Source organism: Crocodylus porosus, unplaced genomic scaffold (genome assembly GCF_001723895.1).
Source record: "Crocodylus porosus isolate Cpor-Errol unplaced genomic scaffold, CroPor_comp1, whole genome shotgun sequence".
Lineage (NCBI taxonomy): Eukaryota > Metazoa > Chordata > Crocodylia > Crocodylidae > Crocodylus > Crocodylus porosus.
In genome coordinates this window covers 84,053,127-84,071,475 of record NW_017728949.1, presented here as the reverse complement: position 1 = coordinate 84,071,475, position 18,349 = coordinate 84,053,127, and the positions used below count along the sequence as shown (strand labels likewise).

General features: G+C 42.7%; 1 protein-coding gene across 1 annotated transcript in view; it reads left to right on the top strand.

Annotated features, from left to right (window-relative positions):
• Positions 1–18,349, top strand: part of BAZ2B (bromodomain adjacent to zinc finger domain 2B) — a 202,293-nt gene that overhangs the window by 164,795 nt on the left and 19,149 nt on the right. Inside the window, exons 24-31 of the mRNA XM_019553838.1 lie at positions 1,848–2,091; positions 4,813–4,875; positions 10,168–10,312; positions 14,376–15,043; positions 15,524–15,797; positions 15,956–16,111; positions 16,596–16,756; positions 17,803–18,113. Of these exons, the coding sequence (XP_019409383.1) occupies positions 1,848–2,091; positions 4,813–4,875; positions 10,168–10,312; positions 14,376–15,043; positions 15,524–15,797; positions 15,956–16,111; positions 16,596–16,756; positions 17,803–18,113 (2,022 nt within the window). The remainder of the gene's footprint in view (positions 1–1,847; positions 2,092–4,812; positions 4,876–10,167; positions 10,313–14,375; positions 15,044–15,523; positions 15,798–15,955; positions 16,112–16,595; positions 16,757–17,802; positions 18,114–18,349) is intronic.

Sequence of the window (18,349 nt, the reverse complement as noted above, 5' to 3'; positions counted from 1 at the left end):
TTATCATACAGTACTGGCTAGGTCCATCAGCATTTTGAAGGGCTATATTTTTGTCACAGTGTTCTCAAGGCTACTGTTAAGAAGCCACCTACTTTAACAGTGGGCATCATAGCCACTTGCTGTATGGAATATTGTTTTGTAGGACGGGAGAAGAGGGGAAGTATGACAAGGAAAAATTACAAAATGGTAATTGTGTTTGTCGTACTCCACTTTTCCCATCCTATTTCCTTCCCTTCATCTCTTACAAAATCTTTGCCTTTGTGCACACATTTATTTATCTCCTCTAAACCAAGTATGTGCTTTCTGCTTTTAAAATGACTGGTTGAGCCTGGCTGTGTATACCTCCTGTGATTCAATGTGTTTCCCTGCTAGCTTCCTGGTAAATGGAATCATAACATTTGCTGTGTGGAATCTTGTTTTGTAGACTTTTAGTAGAAGAGGAAAGTCTACAACAACCATAGTTACTGGTATGTAAGTTTCCATTTTCTCTGACAGAATTAAAACAAAGACTTTGCTTTATGTCCTATGGTGCTCAACCTTTTTCCCTGGTGGGCCAGATAGGTAGTGCCTAATCTGACTGCAAGCTGGATGCAGGTTCAGATCCAGCATCTGGGACTGTGCAGTGGGCACCATCCAGCCATGTGGAGGAGGGCAGCCTAGCCCCATGGGGGGGGAAGGGGGCTTCACTTGGCCCAGAAGGGGGGGTGGGGTAGCAGTGTGATCTGGCCAGGGTGGTGAAGGGGACATGGTTTGGCTCTGTGGAAGTTAGGGGGCATGGCCAGCTCCACCCCAGCCCCATGGAGAAAAACGGGGAGGGACACACCCCTGATCTGGCCCCACAGGGGAGAAGGCATGGCCCAGCCTCATGGGGGGGAAACGGGGTGTGGCCCGGCCCTGCAAGGAGAGGAAGGGACATGGGGGGGGTGGGGAAGAGGGTTTGGCTCGGCCCCCAGAGACTACTGTTTTCTTTCGTAGGGGAAAGGTGGTGTGGCTCAGCCTCACTTGGCCCCACAGGGGAAGGAGGCAAAGCCTGGCATGGGCCAGGTACATGGGGCTTGGGGTTTGGATATTTGGCAGGAAGGAGTGTGGCCATGTTAGTGGCCACCCCTCCCCTGCCGCCAAATTTCCTGGCTTGTGGGGTGCCCCACAGGCTAGATCCAATGGCTCTGCAGGCTGCATTTGGCCCACAGTCTGGAGGTTGAGCACCCCTTGTTTAGCCAGTTAACAGTCCTCAGAGAGAAAGTTATGCCTAGAATGTGAAAAGATTAACTTCAGCACAACAACTAATCTAAAAAGTAGAATAAATACTCTTAGGCAGGTTCTTACTTTAAATTACAGAATCAAAGGTCAAGTTTATCATCACCCTATCAGTGTTAACATTAGTACTTGTAAAGCTGTTTTCTTTGTCTATTTCATTGTAGCAGTTCTCAGTTCTCCCAGACGCATGTTTCTGAGTGGGCTCTTCAAAAACGTGTATAAAATAAAGGAGAACTTACAAGAGGAGAGAAACTGAAGTGGAGTCTTGCTCTCCAGCTTATAGGACTGGCTGTTTAAAATTACTCTTGTCCTGCATGTTTTTTATACAGGAGTTCAGTTATTCAATAAAATTCACCTTGCAGGCAGTACTGAAGATGCTTTAAAAGGCCAGAATACTATATGAAATTCTCTATAGCCTGAATTTTTCATGTGTTAGTCAGCGGCAATAAACAATGAGACAACAGAAGATTGCTGCCAGACAGAAGTAAATTTGAGACCTAAGTGAGCAGTGTATGTTGCAATGATATAGATAAGAATATGTGTAACCTGTAACAACAGTCAATACTTTCATTTGCTTATCATGTTTAAAGGCTTAGAATCATTCACGCTAAGAAAACTGGTAAAAGAGATGCTACAGTAGGAGGTGATATAGGAGAAGAACAGCATTCATTGGAAACACCCACGCCAGGCCGTAAACGGAGACGGAAGGGAGGAGACAGTGATTATGATGATGATGACGATGATGACAGTGATGATCAAGCAGATGAGGATGATGAGGATGAAGAGGACAAAGATGAAAAAAAGGGAAAGAAGGCTGAAGTCTGTGAAGATGAGGTGGATAATGATAATTTATCAGCTAACTCAATTCCTTTAAGTTTTTAAACTAGTGGTTCTCAACCTTTTTAGACTTGATGCACGTATCAGAAAATGCCAGCTTAGTTTTCACTCATTTTTTGACTACAGAAAAATAATAGAGCAATTTTTCTGTTGTAAAGAACAATAAGAAAGACCATAACAGCTCAGAATACTTTTAATACTATGGATTTCTATTTGAAATCTGTGGGTTTATATTGTGAATCATGTTTATACACCTAACTGCTAATGTTGTGAGAGAAGTGAGTGTGCCACTTCCTTTTCTTTACTTTTTTTAAGTGCTTGATATTTTAAGTTTGCCGGCCAGGCACTATTTTTCTTTATTCTTTAGCTAAAGTAGACAGGTAATCCTTGCCTTTTTTTGTTGTTGTTGCTTATTTGCTTTGGTTTACTCATTATTTTCCTGATTCTTGCAAGACTCCCTTCCTACTGTCTGATGTACACTCTTCGAGAAGGAAAAAAGATTATATTAGACCTAGAAAGCCAGAGGTTTTTAGCCAATAAATAAGAAAGTAGCTTTCACAAAGTGGAGAGTGAAAAAGTTGTGTTAATTAGCATGATAGTTTTAACTTAGTAATAGAATTACCATGAATAGGAAATAATAGCTACTGTCAAACTGAGATGTAAGGTGTGACAGTAGAACTTAAGTCTTCACAAATTCTCCAGGTTGGTGAGAATAAAAGAAGGATCTTTTCCTATTTTACTCTGTCTACTTGATTGCCTTCTCTTACATTTTAATAAAGCAGAAGGTGGGTCATTCAAACTTTTTATTGGCTTATTAAACTGAGCTGCCTTTGTTACAGTCAAATTACCTTTTATAGGAATCCCACAGACTCTCTTAAGCCACACAAGTCCAACAACTTGGTCTAATGCAGGGGTTGCCAACGTTTTTGGGCAGAGTGCCAAAACCACCCACAATATCAACTTTTAAGATGTTGGTGTGCCGGGGCAGAGAGCAAGAGAGTTGGGAGAGGCCTGATCCTTGTTGTGGCATCATAGCCTTGGCTTCTTCCCTGCTGTCTGGCCCAAGGCATGCATGTCAAGCAACATGCCTATGTGCACCATGCTCTGGCATCTGTGCCAAGGACTACCTACCCCTGGTCTAATGGATAAAGCCAGGGAAAAGACGCAAGAAATATTAATAACTAGTACTGGCTTTTACACTAACTTGCTGTTTGGCCTCCAACAAATCACTTCATTTCTTTATGTCAGTTTATCAAACTAAAAGTGGGAATATTCCTTCACCTACAGTACTTTGCAGGGGTGTTGTGGGGGGTGGTTAATAATTGCACAAAGCTTTATATGCAAACTAAACTTTTTAAACAGAAACTAAACTTTAGTTGAGAGAATAGGCCTCCTTGCTACTGTTCTGGATTTTATTTGCATAAATTTGGGATTTAATCATCCTGTCCTTGAATTGAAGATATACTATCTAAAAATCTTTGTACATTAGTGGCTCCATAAGCAAAAAGAATGAACCTTTAAAAAATATAATCCTGGGAAAAAAAAACTCTATTGGGAATGAGGGACTTTCAGCACAGGAACGTAAGGAACCTTTTCTGTTCTTTTTTTTAATCTTTCGTGGAAAAAGCTTGTTACTTCCTAGTTTGGTAAAGATCTGTGTGCTGTCTCTTTCTGGGATAACACATTCCATTGCAGACCAGGGTATGTGTGGTGTTTCCGAATGCTGCCTACTGGAATGCCTTTGTTGAGCCAAGATGTACAAACAGAACTTCACACAAGGGGAAAACAGTTATTTTACAGATGAGTGAAAACTTATTTCTGTGCAGAGTGCCTGCTTCCCCACAACCTCCTTGGCATAGTTATTTATTGAGGCACCATTGTATAAACTGAATTTAACTGTGATTTCAGTTTTGCTTTTTAATTAATCTTGCATATGTACATAGTTTCACACACTGAATCACATGACAGAGACTACTGTTTTCTACTTTGGGGCAAGGAGTAATTAAGAATCAATAAGAGGAGAACTGGTATTTATCATACCAGATTTGTCATTTGAAGTGACTTTACAGTTTCTTGTGACTAGACACGAGTCAAGCTCTCATATTTTGCAAAGACTAATCAATCAGATTCTAACAGACTCCATTATTTAATGGGGGTAAAATGTTTAAAAATGAACTTTAAAAGAACACAAAACTTTTTCAAATCTAAATGACTAGATTACATAGTTTTAAGTATTAACCTGAAAATTGAATTAGTTGTTCCAGTAAAAAGACATTTTCAACGAAGTCAGTTGGTCAGCCACTCTCCCTGCATGCATATGTGTGGGATTTCGTGGCTACTTTATTCAGTAGGCAGTAAGAGTAGGCAGGTGGGGCACCAGCCTGGGTACTAGTTTAGAGAGGTTGCAAGAATGATGGACGATGCCCAGAACACAAAAATGCTCATAGGCCTCTGACTTCATTATGCATTAAAGGAAGTAAAGAATTATTCTTCTGTTATATTTCGCGTAGCCAAACATGCTTCCTGTAGATTTCCATCTGCCCTCAGATGGATGCACACACTTAGTCCATTGGAGCTGCATCCATGTGGCCTAGGGTAGAATTTGCCTCACAGGTTTGATGCTACTTTCATTACACAAATCATTCTACTGTATAAGTTGTAAGTTACACAAGCCTGATGTCCTGAAATATACTATCATAATGTATTTCTTGGTTGTAGGATGATGGGGACCAAATAGCAAGTGTTGAAGAGCTAGAGAAACAGATTGAAAAACTGACTAAGGTGAGAGATTTCCATCAATTTTAGCTTTATTATTTTTATAAAAATTTGCTCATTCACTACTGTGAACTAGAATGTAAGTAGTTGCCTTGGTGATCCACATTCAGATAAAGGGCATGAGGGCAAACATTTAACCAACTGGTACTGGTGTTTGTCCTAAGTGCCTGGGTCACTTAGAACATTGGGAATTTAAACTGAGGTTGAGGATCTGGTATAGTAAGGGTTTAGACTCGAAGGAAACCTGTTGATATTTCCAGTAGGGCTGGAAAACGATTACAAAAAATTAATTACAATTAATTGGAAGATTAAAAAATAGCTGCAATTTATTCACAATTTTTAATCGCACAGTTATACAACAGTCAGCACCCCCACCGCAACAGCCCAGAGCCCAGGCACCCTGTGGCAACTCCCTGTCACCATGAACAGCACATAGTCTCTGCTCCAACCCCATCCTGTCCCACACCTGCTCTGGACTTGCCCTGGCTGGAGCAGACCAGCCAGAACCTGTCTGAACAGCCCTGACCTGGCCCGCCATGGCTGCTCCAAACTGCACTTGACCGTGCTGAGCATTGGCAGTGGCCAGAAAGAAGCTGCTGCATGGAGGAAAAACGGCTTCTCCCTGTCACAGCTGCTGGGCCTTCTTGCTGTGGCCACCTGGAGTCCATGCCCAGGCTGCTCTGCAGCTCTTCTGCAATGCCACCACTGCCCCGCTGGGTGGCCTGGAGGTGGCAGTGATGGCAGAGGAGAAGAACTGCAGGGCAACCCAGACAAGGTCTCTGGGCAACTGCAGCAAGAACGACCGTGCATTGGTCAGGGAGAGGGGCCATTTTTTCCCTGTGCTGAGTAGCATTTTCTGCTGCTCAGCATTGGCAGGTGAGTCTGGAGCAGGCACAGATGGGCTGGGGTGGGGCCGTGTTCGCAGGTTCCCACTAGTCCAGAGTTGGTTCACTCTGCTGGTCAAAACAATGTGCGCAATTAATGCTATTAAAAAAAATTAACATGTTAATTTGTTTTTGCGTTAATCACGTACGACAACTGTGATTAACTGACAGCCCTAATTTTCACACAAAGATATTTCAATAGAAAAAAACATGTTAAAAATTTGGTATCTTACTGATATGCCTGCAGTTTGATTATTTTTGGAAACTGGTGATTAACATTTTTAAAAACTTGGCTCTTATACTAAAAATAAATAATAAAAATGTATCCTACAACCCAACAAAAAGTACTTATTTAAATATTCAGTTACAGTTAAAAGAAGTTGTTACAGAGAGAACTTAAACTCTGATGGTTAACAATATTTTCAAAGAAGAATTTTTAAGCTACAGTATAGCTAGGGATAGAATCATTTTTTATGTTGTAGGTTACTGGTATTGATTGTGCACCTCATTGTTTATCTCCTATAGCATATGTCAGTAATGATGATAGAATAAGCCTGTCTTTCTCCTGTGTCTGTGTCTAGGAATAAGTTTCTTTCACAAAGGCACCTTATTCTTTGAGATATTACCTTTCCTCCTATTCTCCAAGTACTTGCTTGATTTCCCAACTTTATTTTTTTCCAAATGATCATCCCCCCGGCTAGGGACCAACATTCAAGAAACCTGAGCCTGAATTGATTCAATCTTTCAATCAATTAGTCTAACCTGCAAAGATTGAACAAGTTTGCAAGTGGATAGACTTTCCCTTTTTATTCTGGAAATGCATGCAGTGGTTCAGGCCTGAAGCCCAGAGGTGTTATAGCAATCCTCCCTTCCCTTTCACTGGGAAGCTGAGCTGAAGGGGGAGGGGACATAGCCAGACACTTTTAGGCCTCAGTAAGACTGAAGAGGGGTTTAAACCCCCACCTTGGTCTACAGGGTTCAGAGGGTGGGGCAAGAGGGAGTGTGGCCAGACCCCTGTGACAGGAGGAGGAGAGAAGAGCTCCCTTACCGCCAGGAACAGTCCAGGCACATAGAGCTTCCCAGCCCCAGAGGTGGACTTGCCCCCCTCCTCCTTCTCCCCCTCTGCCACGGGGGGGGGAGGGGAGCTCTGTGTGGTGCAGGGGGCGAACTCTTCCCCCTCCTCCTCCTACCACTGCCTCCTGCTGCCATGGGGTGGGGAGAGGGGATCTATGTGGGGCTGCCTGGCCCCGAGGGGGACTCTTCCCCCTGCTCCTTCCCTTGCTGCAGGGTGGGGAGGGGGGCTGTCTGCACTGCTGGGAGGGGTTCCCCCTTCTTCCCCCTTGCCCCCCACTGCTGTGGGGCTGGTAGGGAGGCTGCGTGCAGGGCTGCTTGGCCTCAGAGGGGGACTCTTCCCACTGTTTCCCACCCCCCACAGAGTGGGGAGGGGACTCTGTTCAGTGCTGGAGGGGAACTTTCCCCCATCCTCCTCTTCCCCCTGGCTACCACAGGGTGGGGAGGGAGAGCTCTGTGTGGCGCTGCCTGGCCTGGCTCAGTCTGGGTGCAGGGAGTGATTATCACTGAGCCACAGCCGCTAGGGATGGCTCCGCACCCACAGCCCAGGCCGGCCCTGCTGAGTCCTGGTGGAGACAGCTGCAGGGGCAGGGCCATCCACAGTGGCTGTGGCTGAATGATGGGGCTGAGCCCTGTTGGTGAGTGCAGCCTGGCCTGGCGCACGTAGGCAGCAACTGGCGGGGTGTAGTGGGCTACCTGGGCTGGCTCAGAGGTGCCAGTAGGCCTAGAATCCAGCAGCCTGCTGCGGAGGCTTGCTGTGGACCCACAAGCCTCTGCAATGCCTCCTAGGTGATCTGGGTGGCCTGGCCAGCCACTACCTGTGCATGCTCTCATGAGGCCAGCCTGCGCTCACTGACAGGGTTCAGCCTCCCCGTCAGTGAGCTGCAGCCCCTACAGATGGCCCCACCCCTGCGGCCCAGCGTGGCCCCATTATATGGCTGCCTGGGCCATGGGGGGGAGAGGGGGGCATCCCTGGTGGCTGTGGCTCAGTAACAGCCACTTCCTGTGCCCAGGTTGGGCAGCACTGCAGAGTCCCCCTCCCTACCCCACGGTGGCAGAGAGAGAGGAGGAGGGAGGAAGAGTTCCCTCCACAGCATCGAACAGAGCTCCCCTCCCCATCCAAAGGGGGAGAAGGAGGGGGAAGAGTCCCTTCTGGGGCTGGGCAGCCCTGCACAGAGCTCCCCTCTCCACCCTACAGGGGCATGGAGGTGGGGGGCTGCTCTCTCCCACCTGCAGTTCCCCAGTGGGAGGGGGAGAATTAATCCCCTCCCTGCCCACTTAGCCTTAATGGTGCCGTACCAGAATGCCTCCAGTGGCAGGATGTGGCCAGATGCTGTCTTGCCATGGCCCCATTAAAGGTGAAAGGGGCAGGGAGGGGGTTAATTCCTCCCTCCACCCTTGCCAGATTTAGGCATAAACTAAGTAAGCTTCAGCTTAGGGCCTCATGTTATGAGGGGTGTCTAAACCAACCCTCAGGCCGCGAAGGGTTGGCTGCCAGACCGGAAGTGACTGCGGACTGGCAAACCACAGCCCTGCAGAGCCAGGCAGAGGCCACGACTCCTCCCACACGACCCCGGGCAGCCATGGTTGAGGTTTGGGTCCGCCCTCCTGCCCAGGGGGTGGGGGTATCTTTATTTGTGTTCTGGCCAGAAATTCTGGCCACGGGGCTCTGTGCGGTGGTCCGCAGTTTTCCGGGCTGCTGCTGCTGCTTCTGGTCCGCAGTTTGCTGGGCCGCAGAATAGAAAGGTTGGGAACCCCTAGCTTAGGACCCCAGCATGTCATAATCTGTCCCTGCCTCCATCCCTTCTGCGCTGCAGCTGGGGACTGCCAGCCCCTGCCGCCACCTCAGTCTCTGCTGCTCCTTGACAGACAGGCACAGCTGTGTTGGGAGAAGGAAGGAAGAATTAACCCCCTTCCTGCCCACTTTGCCTTAATGGGGCCATGCCAGCTGGTGTCTTGTCACATCCCCACCACTGCTCAAGTAAAGGAACAGGGCTAGCCCTGCTCTCCAGAGCAGAGAGTGCAGCCCAACTCAGAGAGCTTGTTGGGATGCCAGAGGACTCTGGTTTAACTTAAATCAGGAAAGGGTCTGGGACAGAAGTTGCATAAACCAGTTTAACCCAAATTAGTGAAGTCTGAAACTGGCTGAACCCTCTCCCTCCCCTTCCCCTGGCCCACATCTCCCACCCCTGGGCTTAGTTGGCTAACATTGTATCGCGTGTAACCTAGTCGCATTCCCCTCCTCTCCCCCATCCCTCTATTGTTAGTCCCTCGCTCGGGCGCTTTGTATTTCCATATCAGCTTTGTCATCTTTTTTTGGATTCCCAATCCAAAACATCTACGAATAAAAGTCAGTCTGTATCTTAAACAAGTTTTGGCCATTTTGAAACTGTTTTATGTGCACTGAACTTACGTTCTGTTACAGGCTTAAACCAGTTTCTGATCATTTAAACCGGTTTATGTGCAACTTGTGTCCCTAGCCCCTAGCTTTTTTCTGGTGCATTTAATTACAGTTAATCAGCTCCCAACCTTCCACCTCTCTAATGGAATTAAGTAATCAAATAGGATAAAAAGAAAAAAAGTTGATTGGCAGATATGGAAAATAGTATGCTGAAGATTCTGCTGTGTTTGGACTCTGCTGCTTTTATCAAACAGCTTGCATCTGATTATTAGCAAATTCATCCTGCCTAGCTTTGCCACTCCTTTTTTCCTGGTGCCAGCTGCAATAAATTGGCCATTCAGGATGCTACACTGCTTCCAAAAGTGCTAGTTTAGTGGAGTAAGGAGTGGGTAAACTAACTGATATTTGCGTTAGACTGCCCCCCTCCCAGAGACCTCTTTATGTTTGAAGATGGGCTCTATCTAAGATATTTCTGAACTGATTGATTTGTGAACCAATTGAAATATCTCATTAGATTCTCATCAGAAGCTACAGTATCTCACACTGCTCTGGCTAGCTTTAGTCCTCCATATTTGCTGTATTGCATAATTGATAAGATTTGAGCTTTTCTTGCGCAGTAAAATCATTGAGCCTGTTGTTCGGTGAAAGTTGGTAGTAAAAGGTAGAACATGTCACTTCAGAATTCATCCTTGAAGTAAAGCTGATACATATAAGATGAATCTAGAAATACTTGAATTGATTATTTAAAACCAATTTTGCTCTTTAAATAAAATAATCAGACTAGCAAAAAGAGTGAAATATCCCAAATAAAGCTTCTGAAAAACAGCATACTCAGATGGTTCATGAACTGTTGTTTTTTTCTAGCACTGAAGAGATATTTTAAACGGTAACAATTGATTTTTTCCCCCCCACTGAATTATAATGCTCTTTTTTTCTATACAGCAGCAAAGCCAGTACAGAAAAAAATTGTTTGAAGCTTCTCACGCTTTACGTTCAATGATGTTTGGTCAGGATCGTTATAGACGTCGATATTGGATTCTACCCCAGTGTGGGGGTATTTTTGTGGAGGGCATGGAAAGTGGTGAAGGTAAGAAACATGAAACAGTAATTCTAGAAATGGCCATACCAGAATTTAGCACAGATTAATTTAACCTATCTGCATTTCTAGTAACGGCCTGTATTTTCAGAAGGATAAAAACCCCACAACAGATCTATCTATTTGCACAGTGTTATTTGATGAGGCTAAGATAAATTTATTTCTATTGCTCAGTCTGTTAATTTACCTCTTGAAACAGAAGGTTTCAAGATAATTTTTGATGTAGCTAGTGAGGTCCCTGAGTTATATTTTTAATCTTAATATTCAGGTTCTTTTTAATCTTTCTGAACTATTTGTCTCCATTTCCTGTGACAATGTTTAGACTGACTATATAATACATGAAAAAGCACTTCTTTTTAACCATTTTAATTTATTTCAGTGTTTATGCAAGTATTTCAACTTATTATATATGCTTACAGATTTTTTATATATAAATGTTTCTGTGTTTGTGTGTGTGTGAAATAAAAATGAACACAATTGTTGTGCCATAAAATAATACCTTCCTAATTCTCTGCTAAAACAATACTTTATTTTCTAATGTACAGTGTAGTTTTGTTCTTTTTTACACACTGTATTCCAACTGAGGGGGCTTTGAAGTCAATTTCACTAAAACAAAAATAGGCTTTGCTCTTTGTCATGGGTACATGCTGACTATAATCATACTTCTTTTTCAAGATAAACCAATCCAGAATCTCACATCCAGTTCTATTTGAATTTTCAGGAATTCCCAATAGATTTTCCACAGACGGACCTAATTCTATGCTTTTGGTTCTAGAACAGATACATTTTTCAGTTCTGATTTGGATGCAGCAAGAAACTATTAATTTCCTAAAAGTTCAGCCTAATATGGCAAAAAGTCTCCCAAGAATAACTGAGCTCACAAGATTCCATGGAGAGGTCAATCCATGGAAAGATCTAACAAAAACATCCTCAAAGACTTTGGTTCCAAGTTAAACCTGACTCACACCTGAACAACAAAGCCTAGCCTAAATCTACTCCTGATCTCAAAAGCAGCATACTTTTATATATTTTCTGAAGGCACATTCTTCCAAATATCCATTCCATCATTGTATTATGTGGTGTATTAAGAACTTTTTGCACATAAGTAGATACTAAAAGTTGCATGTGATTAGATGTTAGGAGCTGCAGTGCATTTATTTCATTTCCCAGTTTACAAAATGACTTAAATTTATATAAAAAAAAAAAAAGCTGTGGTATGAGGGTGTTTTAGCCTATAGCGGGGTGGCCAGAATTACTCACCTTGTGAGCCACTTCTGATCCTCCACAGAAGTTCAAGAGCAGGAGAGTGGGGAAGGAGGAAGGGAGTGGGGGCTGAGTGACCCAGAGTAGAAGTGACCCTCCCTCCTCCCCTCCCACCACAGTGCTAAGCCTGCTCTGGTTTTCCCTGCAGGGAGCACACCCTAAAGTAAGTGGCATGGCTGCAGCCCCCACTCTGGGCACCTGAGCTGGCAGTCCTGGGAGAAGTGGGTAGGACTTAGGCCAATTTCTGGAGAGCCGTGACTACTGAGCTAGTGAACTGCAGTTTGGCCACCATGGACCTATAGTATCTCCAAATGCTTGAGAAACTAACATATGTACTTCTGTGGTGAAAAGTTTACCAGGACAAATGTGTGAGTCAGAGATGTCAAACTCAGTATAGGCTCTAGGCTGGATCCTGAGTGGTTCCAGCCCAGACAGTGTAGCAGCTGCTCCAGCTCTAGCTCCAGCTCCAGCTCCAGCATAGGGTATGCATCAGCAGCTCCAGCTTCTGCCACATGCCGTGTGCCAGAGCTGCTACTGCCACCCTATGCTCCATGCTGTGGTGGCAGCTTTGGCTCCAGGACAGGGCATATGGCAGCACCTGCATGGGGCGGTGGCAGGATTGGCATCCAAGAAGCTAGGGCCACAGCACTGATGATGGGCCAGGCTTTTTGAGGGGAACTGGAGCTGTATCATCCTTCACTCACTCTCCTGCTGCTGAACATAACATCCAGCAGTACCCAAGGCCCCCGATTCTGTGACAGGCCACTTCCCCAACCCATGCATTCCAATTTCATGTTGCCCAGTGGGCCAGATAGAGGCTCCCTGACATGGATCCAGCCTGCTGGCTGTATGCAGGTGTCCCTGCTATAGGTACTTTTGAAGGATGGTTAAACTCCCAGCAAAAAACCCAGAGGTCTCATGTAAGAAGTTTGCTGCCTTTTTTTTCCCTAGCACCCATTTCCCCCCGTTCAATAACTTGCATAATAGTCAAGTTAATCCATGTTAAGAAGCTAAACATCTGAGATTGGAACCTTTGGTTTCTGTGTCTAAGTATTTGAAACATGAGGCATAGACCAATGAGCCATCTGCCCAATTATCATAAAACCTTCCTTCTTAAGAAGCTTTTTCATTTAGAAAAATCCAAGTTTTGGTACCAAACTCAGTACCAGTGGGGGGCACCTTAAAAATTCAAAAAGAACAATACAAAATTAAGGTAGTTAATTTTTCCATGCTTTTGTGTTTTTTTTTCCCCTTGTTGAAATTATTCTGGTTTTGAAAAATGTGCAACCTCTGCAGGTGTTAACCAGCCACAGACCATAAACAGGACCCCTACTTATCTGTAATTGTGCAGCTGCACTAACTGATGCAGAAACTAAGCAAACAAATGTCTTCCATGCCAAGTGCCTGCCTCCCTTTCCTCCCTCTTCTCTGCCACGTTTCCCTTTCATTCTTTTCTTATGGAAGATTCTTACTAATGGTTATTGACACATACTAATAAAGGCTAAAAAAAGGCAGACAATTAAAGGGAGAATGGTAGAGCAGAAACCCACAACAACTTTTACCCCATTTATAAAAGATAAACCTCTTCACCTAAAAGATATTGAAGGCTGACCTGGGTGCTAAGCACATTGCTTTTGTATTTTAATTTGTTTATCTGTCTATCCTTAGCTCATATCGCTTATTTTAGCTCATTTTAGATGAAGATTAAAAAGTAAAAGCAACAAGCGTCTGGAACTAAAATTCACAGTGGGTGTGTCTACATGTGCGCATTTACTGCTCAGTAACTAAAATTACTGTGCAGTACGGGCATGTGTCTACATGTGCATGCCTGTACTGCGCAGTAAATATGGCAACTTATGGCAATTTGCATGTAAATTTGATACCTCCATCGTGCAGGTATCAAATTTATGCTCGATTAGGTACTGTGCAGTAATGCACGTGTAGACGCTGTACTGTGAAGTAACACTGTTTGGACTGACTTGGGACTAACTTCAGTTCCAAGCGAGTCCAAGCACAGTGTTAATGCTTTTTAATGGCTGTGCATGTAGATGCTGACCTATTCCTGCTTACTGCGCAGTAAATTTAAGCTGACTTAAATGCACATGTCCAGTCTGCTTTAATCTCTTTAATTAAAAAAAAAAAAAAAGCAGAAAATGGCCTGTTTCATCTTTGGGAGACATCTGATCTATGAGCTAAGATTTGTTTCCCTCCCTCCTCCCTCTCAGTCCCTGGCTAGATGGGTGTGAATTTGGGGAAACAGCTTTTATATAAACATAAAGAATATACACATTATTGGTACAAACGTGTGACTTGTTAATAATTCTGTAGCCACTAGTGTTTTTTTCCAAGAACAAAACTATGAAAGTCTTGTCCTTTCCAAAGAAATTAGCACTGATAGACCGCTTCAAATTTTAAAGATTCTGCATGCAAGTTACAGTGGTTCTTTATGAATGTCTGGGGCAGAATTTTGGCCCTTTTGAAGTCGGCAATGGCAAAATTAATTTCAGTGGGGCCTAGGTTTCAACATGGTGCTTAATAAAGTTTGAATCTGTATGCAGTCGTGCAGCATAGGGCATTGAATATTTCTGTGTCCTTTTACAAACTGTTCGGAAGCAAGTTAGGTCCCTTCCAGCTTTACTTCTCTATATGATAAAGTTCTTGAAATATATTGCAATTTAGAGTGGAAGGAAGTGGATGATAAAGTTACGCTGTATATAAAAGTTATTATGGGAGTGGTATAATTAGTTTCTTGTTTTGTGATAATTAAGTTTACAGTTTTTCAATTTTGTAGGTCTAGAAGAAATTGCAAAAGAGAAAGAGAAGTTAAAAAATGCAGAAAGCATACATATCAAAGAAGAGATGTTTGAGACCTCAGAGGAAAAATTAAACTGTTTAAGTACAACTCACTGTGAGCAAAAGGAAGATCTTAAGGAAAAGGACAACACTAATCTCTTTTTACAGAAGCCTGGCTCTTTTTCAAAGCTAAGCAAACTCTTGGAGGTAGCAAAAATGCCACCTGAATCTGATATTTTGTCCCAAAAATCCAATGGCAGTGCAGCAAATGGGTGCATGTTGTCTTATCCAAATAACTCCAAAAACTCTCTCTGCAGCCTTCAGCCCACTGTTTCACAAAGCAGCACTGAAAAATCAGATCCTAGTAATCTTTTTAATCCCATTGCAAGTGGGTCAGGGAAGTTTTACAATTCTCCGTTAGTTCCAAATGACCAGTTGTTAAAGACTCTTACAGAAAAGAGCAGACAGTGGTTCAGCCTTTTACCAAGGATACCATGTGATGACACCTCAGTTACCAATACAGATACACCAGCTGCTTCTTCTACACTAACTCCTCATTCGCATCCTCCATCAAAATCGCCTTCACCAGTCCCATCCTCTCTTATCAGTTCTGCCTCTGCACAGAGTTCTATTGGATTAAACCCTTTTGCATTATCACCACTTCAGGTAGGTAACTAAGTGCCATATAAGGTGGTAGAGGCCAGTCAGATCACTTAAATTGTAATTTTGTTCCTGTTTTTTAAAACCTATCATTTGGATGTAGTTCACTCCTTAGCATTTTTTTATGCTGCTGAATACTGTTTCACAAACAGATTAAAATCACTAGACTAGCAAAATATTTAACCTCTTGTTCATGATATTTCAAATAATGTGTTGTGGCACTGGCAATTGGTAGGTGGAATGGAAAAACAGAAAAAGATAAAGGAAATTGGACCATTCAGAAACAACAGTTTTCTAAACATCCACTGTACTCTAGAAAAGGTTATTAAATGTTTTTTGTCACTTTAGATTCTGTAAGCCAGGGGTCAAGGCCTCTTTCATGTTTTTATTATGCCTAAGATAATGGTATCTTGAAGCATAATTCTACATTCTGCTGTATTAGTACTTGTAGTAATAATATTTTTTTAAATATTTTTGGTGTAGCAGATGAAGACCGGATTGCCTATAATGGGACTTCAGTTTTGTGGATGGCCTACAGGAGTTCTTACTTCAAATGTTCCATTTTCATCTCCTTTACCTAGTCTTGGATCAGGGTTAGGTTTATCAGAAGGGAATGCTAATTCCTTCTTGACACCTAGTGTTCCAACAAGTAAAAGTGAATCACCAGTACCACAAGCTGAAAAAGCAGCTTCTGCTCCCTGTACAGCAGTTGAAGTAGCCAAACCAGTAGATTATCCCAGCCCAAAACCCATACCAGAAGGTAAGTACAATCCAACAATATTTTGGGACTATCTAAATGTTGAGTTCTTCTGCTAAGGTATCTAAACTCTTTTGCATGATTTATATAAATAGATCTGATTGTACTAGTGCATAATTTTTAAAATGTTGTAAAGAATCTGCATACTTATCTTCATTCAGAAATGCAGTATGGGTGGTGGAGAATTACTGACCCAGAAGACCTAAAAGCTTTGCTTAAAGTGCTGCATCTCAGGGGAATAAGAGAAAAGGCCTTACAGAAGCAAATACAAAAACACATGGATTACATCACCCTGGCCTGCATCAAGAATAAGGATGGTATGTTACATGCATTATATTGTCTTAAGGATACTTTAACAGAGGTGGGTTTGAGTACTCCTCAGTCCAGATTAGTTGTCAACAAATTAAGGCAAAAGTTGCAACAAAGAACACACAGCCTTGGTGGGAGGATGTCGCACGTCCTTTTAATCACTTCTGCTGCCTCTATTTTGGGCTGCTTCCCAGCCCAGGCTTCTAGCATAACCTAGTCCTGTGGACCTGACTAGGTTATGGTGACCCTTGGAGCTGTCTGGAATTTCTGCTGTGCTATGTACTGCAGCTTCACCTTGACTCATTCCATCTGGCCCCAAGCCAGATACTACAGTTTAAAAAAATAGGTGTTCATCTTGGATGTTTTACAAGTAAATTCATATAATGATTCTGAAAGATTTCATTGAAGTAACACATCAAGATTCTTTTTAAATTTGTAAAAAAATACAGTGTTCATTAACATAAAACAATACAATTTGATTATCAAATGCAGTTGCAATTATTGAAATAAATGAAAATGAGGAAAACCAGGTAACTCGAGATGTTGTGGAAAACTGGTCAATAGAAGAGCAAGCGATGGAGATGGATCTGGCTATTCTTCAGCAGGTGGAAGATCTAGAAAGGAGAGTTGCATCAGCTAGTTTGCAAGTTAAGGTAAAACTGACTTCCAGTAAAACCCATCACTAAAAATGCATTTACTAAACTGATACGAATTTAAAATAGATACAAACAGTTGTTTTACTCTTGGGTAATCACCTTCTCATTATTCTTTTATGGTTCACAAATAGAACAACTCCAATATAATTTGAATTTATTAATAATCATAGAAGCTGCAATGATTTCTACTTTTCAAACATAAAAGAAGTACATAAGTGTTATTTTTGTTATGATTAAATCTTTAGATAAGGAAGTCACTTAGTAGCCACCTCGCAAAATGCTTGCTTATAACACATGGATTCCTGCACATTTTGATAGCTACAAAGATTTGATGGAAATGGGCTCATTTTGCCATGTCTTCGTAGTGCTTTGTGCTGAAATTGTGTATGTTTTGTTTTTTGTTGCTGCTCTTTAAAATACATAAAAAGAGCATTGACACTTATTTGTTTTGAGGACTGGAGAATCATGGAATACACAGAGCCTTTTGTACGTGCTACGTGGAACTACACCTTGATCTTAGCCAAAAGGCCAAGAAGATTGTGAGTCTGAAAGAGCTCAGGATTTCTCAGCTGCCAGTACAACTAGGAGGTTATTTAATGTGGTTGTAGGCTCAGCACATTTATGTCTGCAGTCTGGGCTGCCTTGTTTAGGAAGGAGTAGTGTTGAAGGTTATATATTAGCTCTATGGCATAGGTTGGTCATCATCTTATGATATTTGAGGTTTGGGTTCATTCTTTCTGCTGGAGTGACTGATCTATTTTGATGATCTGCCCCCTGAGACTAATGGAGCTTGCTGTTTTCAGAGGGCTGTCAAGGAGAAAGTTGTTGCTGAGAGATTACACTGCTAATAGATTTTAAAATGCATTATTTAAATATCTGAATACTTTGAGAGAATTTAAAGAACTGATGACTAACTACGGTGATGTGCTAAAGAGAGTAGTACCCTGACTATTTTAGGTTAATTCCATAAAACACTTCCATTATGTGCAGACTTAGCCAACTACAGCAGCAAACAAATATGTAAACCTTTCTATTAAATATAGGGCTGGATATGTCCAGAGCCTGCATCAGAGAGGGAAGATCTGGTATATTATGAACATAAGTCAATTACTAAATTGCACAAGAAGCATGGTGGAGAAAGTGCTGGAGGAGAAGAAGCCAGTACCAGTGCTCTAGAGAGGAAGAGTGACAACCCTCTAGATATAGCTGTAACCAGACTTGCTGACTTGGAGCGGAACATAGAGCGAAGGTATCTGAAGAGCCCCTTAAGTACCACCATTCAGATCAAACTGGATAATGTGGGCACAGTTACTGTCCCTGCTCCTGCACCATCCATTAGTGGTGATGGTGACGGGTAGGTTATTGAGATTAACTTGAAAAATTATTGTGCTTCTTTGCTAATTGGAGCCTATTTTCTATTGCCTGTTATCTATGTATTTTCTTGTATGTCTGTGATCCATACGGATCATGTTATTCTGCATGGTGCTTTGTAAAAATATTTTTTTGTTATGTTTGTTGATAATCCCGCAAAGTTATCTTACATTTAACTGGTTGTGACTAAGCTTTGAGGCACGTAGCCACAGTCTGTGC